The sequence below is a fragment of the Mauremys reevesii genome, linkage group 6 (assembly GCF_016161935.1).
Source record: "Mauremys reevesii isolate NIE-2019 linkage group 6, ASM1616193v1, whole genome shotgun sequence".
In the NCBI taxonomy this organism is placed as follows: Eukaryota; Metazoa; Chordata; order Testudines; family Geoemydidae; genus Mauremys; species Mauremys reevesii.
The window spans coordinates 114763655-114777481 of NC_052628.1; the positions used below are offsets into that span (position 1 = coordinate 114763655).

General features: G+C 43.1%; 1 protein-coding gene across 6 annotated transcripts in view; it reads right to left on the reverse strand.

Moving 5' to 3' along the window:
• PTBP3 (polypyrimidine tract binding protein 3) overlaps window positions 1-13827 on the reverse strand; it is a 160292-nt gene that overhangs the window by 26579 nt on the left and 119886 nt on the right. For all 6 annotated transcript variants that reach the window (XM_039543057.1, XM_039543059.1, XM_039543058.1 and 3 more), the window contains 2 exons: window positions 7261-7425; window positions 4426-4536 (listed from right to left, as the gene is read on the reverse strand). In XM_039543057.1, the coding sequence (XP_039398991.1) occupies window positions 4426-4536; window positions 7261-7425 (276 nt within the window). The remainder of the gene's footprint in view (window positions 1-4425; window positions 4537-7260; window positions 7426-13827) is intronic.

The following is a 13827-nucleotide window of genomic DNA, read 5'->3' on the forward strand; positions in this document are numbered from 1 at the left end:
GCCTAGGCGACCTGCAAGATGATGGCAACCGGCGCCTTGGTGATCTCTGGCAGGCGGACCATCAGTACCAAGAATATGGGGATTGGTGTCGTGACTCTGGAGTCCTGTGTCTTGTCAGCCGAGACCGTGGCATCGGAGATCTGGAGACCGGGGTTGCAGTACCAGGGTCTTCGAACGTGGTGAAGGGAAAATGCCTGTGGTCTGGGAAGTTCCCATCACCGGCGTGGTCATTTGATCTGATGTCTTGGCCAGGTGTTTGCAGTGCCGGTCGGCCTAAATGTTCTTTGCCCGCTGGGCCCACCTCAGGGTGCAGATGGCCCTGCGATGGGCCAGGACTCCCTACTGCTCCCCAGATTCAGGGGTGGGTCTGTGGCTGGGCTAGGGGTTTGGGGGCTTGACCACAGTGGTACCCTCAAGAGCTTCCATTGTGGGCACGAGGCCTAGCTCATGTCCTTTGCCCGAAGCTCCCTTGCACGGTGCCTGCAGACCAGACGACTTAGGCCGCTTCTTCAGTATTGGCGAGTGCTGGCAGTGCACTGTGTGCGGATGCTGAAGTACCATGCATGAATCCCAGTGAGAGGGTTCCGATGCTGGGTGCAGAGCAGCCTCCTTGAGGAGGGCCCTAAATCAAATGTCCTGCTCTTCTGGAGTTCGGGGATGAAAATCTTTGCAGATCTGGCACTTGTCTTTTCGATGGGACTCTTCCAGGCACTTCAGACAACTCTCGTGAGGGTCGTGATGGGCATCGGCTGGCTGCACTTAAAGTCTGGGGAGTGGGGCATGCCCCCCCCCCCTCCAGGACAAAGTCCCAGATGGGACTCTAACTACTAAATTACTACTAAAACACTTAACAGCTAACTAATCACTGACTAAATAATAAAGGAGAACGATCTGAACAGTGAAGAATCAGTAATGCTCTTGCTAAGCAATACCAAGCATGCCAATCAACTGTCACAGGCAGTAAGAAGGAACAGAGGGCGTAGGGCCGGCAGCGCCTGATATACCGCCGCATGAAACTACCACTCCACAGGGTGCCACAGCAGGCCCTACAGATACCACTAAGGCAAAAGTCTCCAACAACTGTGCATGTGGGCACACACACACTAGAATGGAATCAACAAGAGCAAGCACTCGAAAAAGAATAAAGGCCTCCTGACCCCAGGCTAGGGCTACCAAAAGAACTGCCATATTCAGAAAGACTCTGTAGGAATGACATACTAGGTTGAAATTCCAAGGGTGAATGTGTCACTCCTAGGAACTGATTAAAAAAACCTGATATCTACTTTCCTTTTTTACTCAACTGGGGAGTTACAAATTTGTGGCAAATTAAAAGGAACACTGATGTAATTCTGTTCCCCGACAGGATCTGGATTTTGCTCAGCCAATCTACTGTGGAATTCAGAACTCTGGTACGAACTGTTTACCAAGACATGTAATTATCCTCTGCCCACAAAAGAATTGAGCAGTGTTTGGGTTCTGATGACCCAGCAGATTGACTTAGGCAGGACACTGGAATAATTATTGTGAAGGTAAGAGTCTGCAATAGCAGGAAAAGGAATACAGAAAAATACTGGACTAGGTACATTTCTTGTAGCAGATTCAAATTTAACAGCTCACCATATCAAGTCTTATAAAAACAGAATTAAACAGAAAAAATATTGCACATTAAGAAATTTGACCCTGCTGTCATAATTCAGAATCCAGCAAGCTACAAAATGACTTTATGCTTACTGACAAAGAAACTATTTTACCTAGCAAATAAATAAAATGAGGGCAAGGACTTAAGTTCCATGCTAGATACGGTATTATATTGCCCACTCTACCAAATTATGAATATTTGGTCACCTACTCTCTCACTCATCACCCCCTTAAAGAAATTATCCATTCCTTCAAAATAAAAGCCACAGAATATTTTGGATGCTTGTTTCTTTGTTTACATATTAATTTTCTTTAACATGGTGCCTGAGTAGTCAAATCTACTCTACATGCTAGAAATTAAATAGATATATAGAGGGAATTATTAGCTGTGTCCAGGAGAAAGCTAGTGGTGTCTGTTCTTATAAAAGACTATCACTATGGTATCCATTACTATTTTGTCTGCTCCTTAGTTTATTGCACATCTTGTTTGTGCACCTTGTATCTAAGCAATGACGGTCAACATGAAGGAAATACAGTGAAGTAAGGCTCACATTATGAGAAAGAGAAAATCACTCAATGTTTTATAATGGCAACCCAAAGAAGGATCCATCTTAGAGAAGTATTTTGAAGGTTTATATCTCCACCCCAAATTAAGACAATGACTTTTTTTCCCCACCTTCACGGGCCATTTATTTGCAAAACTGAACATGCCCAGGGTTTTGTTCCCTTGTTTAGTGATGTAATATTAAAATGAGGAGATAAGTGTAGGGTTGTACATGTTTAGAAGCCAAATAGGTAGCTTTGGAAGAAAATAGGAAAGCATATACATGATTCATCAGTTTTGTGCTATTTTCCATAAAATGAAAGTACCAGATTGTATTTCTAAACAACATTTAAATCACTTTGTTTCAATTTAACAAAAATCTTTCTATGATCATGAAAACTGGCAACTAACGTATCTAGTATCTTTCAGCAAAGCCAACATGACGTATACAGAAACTAAATTTATTTTTCCCTTACTCCTTCTCTTTCTACTCATTAAAATGCTGGGGTTAATTACAGGTAAGAAAAGTTTGACAGATTTTGGAATCAGCAGGCAGTATATGGACTGGGGATCAGTTATAAAAAAAATAAAATATTCAAGTAATTGCAAATTATTTCTTTTTGTATCAAAAAAATGAATGCAGGCTTTTGGCACTCATTAGGTTGCAGGTGCTTATCAAACTGATGAGAGATTGGGGAAGGAAATCCACAAGTTCTTCACCTAGGATGCCAGATTATTTATTAATTATTATTATTCTTAATGCATCATCACAGGCCCCACCAAGAACCTGTGCTTGAACCACATGCAGTTCATTAGCCTGTCATTTTTGCCTGTATTATATTCTACTAAAAGGAATTAGGAGCCAGATTTACAGGTCTTTGAGCCAACATTTATAAGGAACATGAAATTTCACTGAAATTACTTATTTTTGTAGAAGAACAGTACTGATTTGTAATTACAAGGACGATGGTTTTAAAGGTTTTTGAAAAAAAACTATATACCTACAGTAAGCAGATATTTGTCCTCCTTTTTAAACCCGAGATAGCAAGTGAAAAATTTAAATTGCCCCACCACCAGTATCTATTTCCTGTAATTAGAAGGAATACTAGCAGTGTACAGTAACTCCTCACTTAAAGTCATCCTGGTTAATCTTGTTTCGTTGTTACATTGCTGATCAATTAGGGAACATGCTCGTTTAAAGTTGTGTAATGCTCCCTTATAACGTTGTTTAGCAGTCACCTGCTTTCTCCACTGCTTGACGGAAGAGCAGCCCGTTGCAGCTAGCTCGTGGGGACTTGGAACCAAGGTGGACCCGCAGCCCCCACATCAGCTCCCCACTCCCCTAAGTTCCCTGTGCAACAGCCACCCAGCAGGCTACCAGTTGCCGGCAGTTCATCTGTCTCTCTCCCCACTGCCCTCTGCTGCTCCTGCCCTCTGCCTTGGAGCTGCTCCCGGGAGCCTCCTTGCTTGCTGTGCAGGGGGTGGGGGGACAGGGGGCTAATGTCAGGGTGTCCCCCTCCCCCCTACTCCTGCCTCCTGCTTACCCTGTCTCCATATAGGGCAGGATGGGGACAGGACAGGGCTCAAGACGGAGAGAGCTTTCTGGCTGCAGCAACTTCCTGATTTTTTTTTATTTTTTTTTTTTAAGGCAATGTACTTAGAGTGGGGTCAGCATACTTAAAAGGGGCAATGTGTACCTCTCCCTCTCTCCTACACACAGGGTGCGTGTTTCTGTCTGCCGTGCTGTCTCCCCTCCCTCCATTCATGCTGCCTTGTAGAGTGTGAGGCTACATTAACAATGTGTTAACCCTTACGGGCTCAGCCGAATGCTAGTTCATCATTTAGCAGTAAGGCATTCCCTGGGAAATATCCCACCCTCTAACTTCACCACCTCAAACCAAGCTTCACAATTCGCTTAAAGTCACATTTTTTCAAGAAAAAAACTACAGCGTTAAGCGAGGAGTTACTGTACTAGCCTTAACCTGCAACCAGGTAGACAGGTGGAATTATTCAAGACCAGTAATGCATAATTAGTAGTAAAAGTACTAAGGTTCATCAAATCATTCTCTATAATTACAAAACACCAAAGCTACTTTGAGCAGCAAGAGAATTTAATTACTACTAGAGCGTCAAGAAACCCTAACACTGGTGCAGCTCATAGCAAAACCATTTACATGTAAAGAATGTTTTTGTAATTTATTTTATATTGACTAAATAGGTCAGATGTAGACCTTTATGCTTACCATTTTGGCATAATGTGCATTCATTGGATCAGCATACTGAAGCAAGGCCTGAAACTGATTGTTCTTTGTGAAGGTGATAATCTTCAAGACAGTTCCAAACTTGGAGAAAATCTTAAATAATAAAAATAATAATAATAATAATTAATAATTCAGCTACAGTACACAATTTTAGCTCTTGAGATACTGTTTTTCAATAATATTTTATATTAGAAATTAAATAAATACTTCTCAGTTCTATCAGAATACATGTTCTGGGGGCAAGTTCATAAAATATATTTTCTACTGGACACTAACTTCCTCCCCATCCGCCAAAAAAAAAGAAAAGTTAATTCTCTCCAAGAGCAAGAGTCACTGTTTGTCAAGCTATATGCCACAGATCTTGCTCAGAACTGGCATCAAGAGAAAGGGCCTTTGTTCTAGACCTCCAGAGATGCTGGAATACATGGGAGTTTTGGTTTGAGAAGTGGAGTTTCACAAAGCAGTTGAGAGCAGGGATTCACAAGCCGTCTTTGAGGATGATGGGATGGACTGCACCCTCAGCAAGTTCGCAGATGACACTAAGCTGGGGGAGAGGTCTCTTCCAACCTTAATCTTCTATGATTCTATGACAGCTTGAAGTACTAGGTGCAAAGCTGGATGAATTCTATGGGTTCAGTAACTGAAGATCTCTTCTAAACATCTCATGTAGCCATGTTTTTTTTTGAAACCACAAAAGTAACTGTCCATGAGATCTGAAGCTCAAAATGCTACATAATTTGTCAAGAGTAATCAGTGTGTACAAGACGATATCCCTGCCTCAGATAGCTTACACAGAAAGACAGAAGATCCAGTGAAAGACTCAGTAGAAGGAGAAACTGAACACAAGTTTTCCCCTCTCTCCACTTCACTCTGTCATCTCTTGTCTTATACTTATGTTGTAAGCTCCTCGGGGCAGGGACCATCTTTTTGTTCTGTGTTTGTACAGAGCTTAGTATAATGGGGTCCTGGTTGCTGACTGGTCCTCCTTGGTGCTACAGTAACCAAAAAAAATAAAAAAATAAAGGATCTGAATAAGAAGAATGTGGGGAACACATTGGAATTGGAGAATATCCATGCATACGACACTGCATGCGAGACAGCAGAAAAGGGAGTGGAAGAAAGAAAGGGAATGTTGTTGGAAGAACATGAACAGCAAGGAGGAACGCAACAAAACACTAGATCCAAGTGTGAGCACAGTTGTGCAGGGCATGGACAGTAAATTTAAACATATACATTGGATGTGAAGAAACCCACAGAGCTAGTTAGAAGGAAGAACAATGATCTGGTCAACAGATGAGGAAAATAACATGGCTGCTGATGTCTGGACCAACTGGGGGTCAGCAATATGGGTAACGATGTATAGGTGGTTAAAGTAATCAAGAATGGAGGCAAGAACATGGACTAGTCTTTTAAACATTAGAATGAAAAGGAAGGGCTGAATGTATCCCCATCCACTGTCAATATGGTCAACCACAAACCTATGGCTAAAGCTGTGAATCTGTCATATCACAGAAGTCAGATTCCGTGACTTTCTGTGACTTCTGCAGTGTCTGGTGCTGGCTCAGGGGCTGCCTGAGCTGGGCAGCCCCTGGGTCAGCAGCAGCAGCAGTTTGGGTTTGTGGGAGGGAGCTCAGGGCTGTGGGCAGGGAGTTGAGGAATTCAAGGAAGGGGTGGTGGTGTGTACCTGGGAGGGGGGGGGGGGCCCTCCCCAGCTCGCACTGGCATGGCTCCGTGGAGCTCTTAGGCAGTGGAGGGTCTCCATGCTGCCTGCAGGCCCCACCCCCGCAGCTCCCATTGGCTGCAGTTTCCTGTCAATGGGAGCTGCGGCAGCTGGTGCTTGTGGCAGGAGGAGCAAAGCCCCTGCCCCCGCCGCATAGGAGCTCTAATTACATGGAGCCAGGTAGGAAGCCCCTGCCAGCCCAGCCACATCCCCTTTTCTCCCCCAGTACCAGCTGTGGTCCCGGGCCACCTTCCCAAGATTGCCCACAGGCCCCAGGCCCCCCCACCCCAAGTTTTAGTCGGGGCAGGTATTTTTAGTACCAGTCATGGACAGGTCACGGGCCATGAATTTTTGTTTAGGGCCCGTGATCTGTCAGTGACAGTTACAAATACTTTTAGTAAAAAACACATAGCCTTACCTATGACTGATCACCCTAACCACTTGCCTAGTTTTTAGGCCTCCCAAGCTTACGGTTCCTACACTACAGCCATCATCTCTTTGGTAAAGGACAGAACAGGAATCTCTATTAGTCTTTTCATCATGCATCTTAACATTAACCAGGGGGTTGCTGCTGATAAAGCACTTCCCCTTACCCAGGGGCTAAGTATACAGTTTCTAGAACATACACTTCCTTCAAATCATATAAATTAGGTTATTTATAGGTAAATATTACAACTAAAATAAAATTATGTCAGTCTGACAGTCGAAAAAATGATGACACCGAATATTTACATAAAGTCTTAGGAAAACTGTATACCCAGGTATGAACTATCAAAAAATTGGCAGAAAAAGTAACAATAAAGTATTCCAGTTTTGCTGTTTCTTCCTCAATATGCTGTTTAGAAGTCCGTATCCAAAGAAGCAGGAGGATCAAAAGAAGGCACGGAAGAGTGTCACTAGTAAGAATAAATTTGCCATTTTCAATTAAATCCATTCAAACATGTTTCTATAATAACTGACTACAGGTCGTCTTGAAGTGGCAATCCTCATACAAGTTAAACACCCAAAGTACAATGCTGGGACAAAGCATTACTGGATTTACACTAGAATTATAGATATTTAATAACCATTTGTTTCCTCTCCCCACACCTGGTTACCTGATACAGCACTTCCAAAGTGACAGGGTAGAAAAGGTTTTCAACAATAATTCGGAGAACAGAACTTTGACCTGGAAGGAGTCCACCCTCAGTAGCAGGAGCACCTGTAAGGGCTAGGGCTCCAGACTGCACAGCATTCACTGCTTGCAACGCAGCTTGGGTTCTCTGAGAAAGAGGAGGAAGACAAGAGTTAATGTACATAAACAATTCTCACACAAATAAAGTACATAAAAATATTGTTTATCAGTTTAAGTTCTAGAGACTTATACTGTACTTGTCTTTAGAAAATATTCACACAGGACTCCAATATGTAACTTTAGGTAAGGAGTACAGTCAAGTTATTTGGAGGAAGAACACCATACAGTACTTGCACACACAATCTGCAGCAACAAAAAAAATGGCAGACTACCTTCAATATTCATTGTGTTCCTCACTTTATTTATGATGATGTGTTGGACTAATAAAGCCTCGTTTTTACAACTCTATTTTTAAATGAGCGGAAAGTTCCAAAGACCTAGGATAAGACTTTCAACACACCACAGAAGCCAAGCTGTGTCAGTCCTGTCCCAACAAGCAAATAGTGCACTGGACTGGGACTCACTGCACTACCACTCACCTGCTGTATGACCAACTCATTTTACCTCTCTGCCTTAGTTCCACTATCTGTAAAATGGTAATAAGGATACTTACCTTCCTTTGTAAAGCTATTTGAGATCTATGGATGAGAAGCACTAAATAAAAGCTTTTTATGAATATACTATGTTACCGCTACCATTCAGAACCAATAAAGGATAGAACTGGTCTACTGTTGAGCAGTGGGACTCCCCCCACTGCATTTTATTATAATGGTGTATTTTGCAAAAATCATGCATCGTGCAAACACAAATCTAAAACTGTATAAAATTATGTATTTTGATTGTTAATTAAAATGCTTACTTGATGTGGTGTTTGTTTTTCCCTTTATTAACTTCTCACATACGGAGGGGAAGTAAGTCTTCTGAAGACAGAACTGTCAGCCAGATTGCTTTAGGTTTGATTAGAAACATGTGTTCTATTCACAATCACATGTACTTTGGATATACCTGGCCTCAGCCTGCTATTCTGTACCCTTTCACGTTCCTGAGGTATGCTGCAACACGCTCTGTGAGGCAACTTTAAGCAGACTGCAAGCCAGTGGGCCAACTCACCAGCCACGGCATCAAAATCACTTCCAACAGGATTTCAATCCCTATTCTTCAGGAATTGATTTATAGTTTGAACTTTTTGAAAAATAAAACTCACGCCCTTTCTCCTGACCTGGAGTCTCCTACAGGAGTGTATCTACTCCCTCTTGGCTTCCCAGGTCATCTGCCTTTCTACTCCCTTCTACTGGAGCCTTCCTCCACCATACTGACTTCCAGACCTCTCAGCCTGCTCTCTGCAGGGTTGCATACTCAGGCTGTCTGCTTGGAGGCTAAGGAGAGCCCCACTTCTTCCTAACCTCAGTTTGCCCTTTATATCCCACCAGACCTACTCTCAACTTTCTACCATGTGACTTCTAAGACCCGGAAATGTGAGCTAAGCCCAGCACAGGGCGAAGCTGAGCAACAATTCCCTTAAAAGCCTCATCCTGGGACACTGATACTATGAACTGTGAATGCAGGCATAAGCAGAACTAGTTACTACCAACCCCTCTACCAGATCCTCTAAATTGACATTCAAAGGCAAGAGATAAGAAACATGAGTGCAGAAAAATTAAATGGCAAAAAGGTTCATTAATGCAGAGTTAAGGATGCCCAGTGATAGTGGGCAAGTTTGGCAAAATTCAAACATCTGAAAACCAGGAAATACAGAATTAAGGTAAACGTCCACACAATTTTAACAATCTTAATCTAACACAATCTTAAAAGCTGGGAACAGCTACTGGAAATTATCTGCATGTACTCCAGCTGCATTCACTGTGTTAGGTGAGCATGTTAAATGGTGGAGGAGTAAGTTGGAACAGCTTGGAAGAGCTGTGATTGTGAGATGAAGAGGCCTGGGAATTTGTTTAAAGCACATTACAGAGCTGTGACTGTGCTATGAAGAAATCTGGGTCTGAGTCCCCGCCATGTGTGTTGTCAAAGGAAAGAGATGTATCTGTACCTACAGGTTCTCAGTCTGCATCATTTCAACACAGAGTTGTGTATGTTGTGTCATAGAAGGACACTGGGGTTTTCTTGCCATGGGTACTGTCAGTAGTGAGGTGGGATATAAAAGACTGTGCATTTAATAGCGATATGGGAAAGGCGAGGTTACTTACGTCATACAGTAAGTGGAGTTCAAGGTATTTGTCCCTATGGCACTTTACTTCAGGTGCACATTTATCCCATGCACCTTTGATAGCAGATTTTTGGCAGCGGTGCCTTTTTGGCCCATTCATGTGCTCTAGGCATCCTCATACCCCAGACTGAGGAGATAGACAGACATGTGGATGAATCACACCTCAGGTCCTACTCCAAAACAGAGGGAATGGAAAGCAGGTAGTGGAGCAGCACCCATAGGGTCAAACATCTCAAAGAACTCCAGTTACTGTACAAGATAAACAATCTCTCCTTTTTCAAATCGTGTCCCTTTGGGTGTGCCACTCCAGGTGACTCCCAAGCAGTATTTCCTGAAGAAGGCAGAAGTGTCCGAGAAGATTCTAAGACTGATGGCAGAACTGCAGTGCTGAGAGGCACATTTGCTCTAGAGGCGTACACTAAAGTACACCTCTACCCCGATAGAACGCGGTCCTCAAGAGCCAAAAATCCCTACTGCGTTATAGGTGAAACCCCATTATATCAGGGTAGCGGCGGCAGGGCTCCAGCGGTGATTTAAACAGCTCCGGGCTCTGGCCGCTTCAGGGAGCCTGGGCCCTTTAAACTGCTGGCCAAGCCCCGCTGCTGCAGCTCCGGGGTAGCGGTGGCAGGGCTCCAGCGGTGATTTAAAGGGCCTGGGGCTCCCCGCAGCAGCCAGAGCCCTGGGCCCTTTAAAGCGCCACCCGAGCACTGCTGCCAGAGCCCCGGGGTTACCGCGCTATATGCGAACCCATGTTACATCAGGTAGAGGTGTATAATGTTTGGAGACCGTATGAATGGAAGCCTAAATGGCAGCTCTGCAAATTTCTGCAACGCTACGTGTTTTTAACAGTGCCATGAAAGTAGCTTGAGATCTGATAGAATCTGAAGTTGGGGTTGTTCCAGATCCTCAACCAAAAACATCAAAATTGATGATCAGCAGAGGAAAGCTGGGTAGTAGTGATCAATACAGAAGACAGATTACTTTTCTGATATTTAGATCTCTTCTTGGGTAGCTCAGTAGATCGATGGAAGGTACGGAATTAGACTGGTCAGGATCTCTGAGCCATCTGTGACCTGCTAACTCTTTTGCACAGGTGTGTAGATCCCAAGTGAGCAGTGTGGACCTTGAACCCTTGAGGGTATACCAAGGATTAATCAGTAGACTCACTGAAGAGCTTACATATGTCAAAGGGAACGTCCTCTACAGTGGTCTGAACAGTAGCCAAGACCCCTGATGCATGGCAATCGCTATAGAAACAGAGCAAGCTGCAATATCAGCTGCATCCAGCAAAGCCTGTAACAAGGTCCTTGTTAGGAGCTGATCCTTAGTGATGATCGCGTTCCACTGGTCGGTTTTTGATGTTCCAAGTGTACAGATATTCAATAAATTACATTTGCTGTAGTTGATGTGATTACATTTTATCATTAAAGCTTGGTAATTTGCAATCTTGTACTGTAGCATCGTGAAAGAGTAGCTCTTGTAATCAAAGACATCTGGGCATTCTTGGTCCTCCATCATAAAATGTTGCCTTGGAATGATATCTGCTGTGCTTGTTGAGAGCATCAACCACCAAAAAGTTAGGAAGGTGGTGTGTAAACAAAAATTTCGAATTTTTCACTGAAACAATTTGTCAGCTCATTTACATGCAGGTGAGACGGTGACATGAGGTCTCTAAAACGGTTGGCCCTTGAGAAGACCTAGGATTTTTTGGAAGCAGGTTCTGTCTGAAGAGATCTGGTTCTCCCTTTCCTAGCAGCTCTACTGTGTTCTTGTCCTGCAAAGATCTTCTGGTGAGAGGGTCAACAGGGCAATATGTTCACTTGGAATCCATTGCATGGCGGGAAGGGGGAGTATCTGGCCCAGATCAGAGCCTGTTATGGGTGTTGTATAAGCCAATCTGTCTTAGGGGTCTGGGCCTGGAAAGTGGAAAATCCCCACACAGGGGAACAAAAGTGAGGTGTTAATTTTGAGTCTTAAAAGCCACAGATCTTGAGAGGCTCAGGGAGAACTCAAAATTTAACATCCACTCTTACTGTTCCCACACACACAAGCTTGGGCAGAAGAGAGAGGGGCATGCTTTCATAGCAAAGGGTCTTTTGAACCGCAGGACCAGCTGAGGAAATAACTAGAGTAAAGTGTGATTGGTCTGTGTGACCTTGAAGAAGTGAACTGTAAACCCAGAGCTCTCACAACATCTGAATGCCGGGAAAGCGTGTGCTTAAGGTACTGGGGAAGAGGGGGGTCCGCACTAGTCCTGGGGGACCTAGAGCAGCTGTCTGTCAGGTCTCATTCCTGTGAAGGATAACAGAAAGCCTGTGCCTAGAAAGCGTGCCAGAAAGACCAAGGAAAGAGGGAGTACTGCAACCGACTCAGACCAACGGAAGCTTAAGAGCAACGGAAGCTTAAGAACACACAGTTTAAAGTGCCCCACTGTGGTGGTCACAAACATAGCAGCCTGGTGAGTCTACAGCAGAGGGAGCTTTACCAAGGCTATATGACAGCTACAGGCAGTGAAGAGAGAATCTGAACTAAAATGCCAAGACCTACATCCCTGGACAGGGGAAAAAACAGAACAAATACAAAATGAGACGAAGAGACAAGAGGAGAGAAGAAAAGAATAAACCAAGTGTCTTATCCACCACAATGAAGTGAGTTTGTCATCTCATCTCCTAATTCTGTTGCAAATATTACTGTCATCTGACCAGGCATCATATTTGCCACAGAAAAAGGGTGGAATTGGGACTGAGAAAGACTCTACAACAAAACATGGTCCATAAGAGAATGTGCCACAGAAGCAATCGCCAGTATGACAATGAGAGAACCACTGGTGTAAATGAAAATTTTTAATTCTGATACTGAACTGTAAGTGTGCCACACAATACGCTTTTCAATTTTCACCTTGATCATCATGAATACACAGCACAACCAGCTGTCTCTAGATGCCACGCAGGAATCATACGAAAGTCTCACAGACATGTACTGCTACCGATCTGTTTACTTTCATACAACTGTAGATTTTCTGCTAAATAGGTATACAAGAACACAAGAAAATTCTTCAACATGCTGTGCTCCAGAATGCACAAGCATATGAATTAAAAGATTAATATCTTTGATCCCAATGCTTCTAAAGATACTGTGCTTTCCACGTAAACCAAGCTTCAATAACTCCTTGACACAGGCAGTTTTGGTATTTTTACTTTTATCAATGGAGTACTCAACATGGAGAATCTGATTCTTATTTTCTGCTAGAAAGTCTATGAGTCCACAATGGAGATGACAATTAGGGAGTTATTAATCCTTAGACCAATATCCTGGGAGAAAGTTCCTGAATTATGACTTCCAAAATTGTTAATATTAACAGCACAATTAACAGAATTGTGAGAAAGAGGCAATGAGCATCTGAAGTAAAAAATAAAAGTTGCTTTAAAAAATATAAGGAATCTGGAAGATAGTTATTCCACAATGACTGGAGTTTCTGGTTGCCTAATTATGCTCAGGGCATCATGAGGGCAGCTTCATAATCTTGATTAGAATCAGATGCAAGGCTCTGAGATTGCCTTGCAATCCTCTGTTGTCCATTTTTTCTCTGATTATCTCATATGCTTACCATGGTGGCAACTTGAAATTCAGCGGAACTGAGGCCTGTGGGTGAGCATGCAACTCCATTCCCATCTTCCTCCATATGATGTTAAGATGTATACATTCAACTTCTTAGTTCAAGACCAGCTCTAGGTCCTCATATTCTCACACAGAAGGAGAAAAGTAGTATGGTTTGAAAAAACTATGCCTGCTAAAAGAATCTATCACCTGTGCTGTTGCCTAGAGTGTCAACTGAAAATTTATAATATTAATAGTATGCCATTTAAAAAGTCACGTGCCACTTTAGATTTTAGGGAAGCCATGAACTATCACACCTTTTGCAAGTTCTTTCATTGCTGTGATGAGGCTAAGACAGAGGGACCTGAGTACCTAGCATCTGCCCTAGTAGAAGAATGGTAGGAATGTGTAATAAGATCTAATTTTGATGTGAAGGTAAATATTTAATAGGCCTATGTCATAAAGTCACCAGAATCCAGGGCTGGCAAGGAAAACATCAAATAGCTCTATGCAGAACCCACACCCTCACATCTGCTGAGCTGTTTAAGCTGCATTGTCTTCAAATGGCTGTCCTTTGGTAACAAGTTAATACATTAAAGCTTGCAGAATTGGATTTCATGCTGTAAATTGCTAGACAACCCCAATATACTAGATAGGCGAATGATCTCT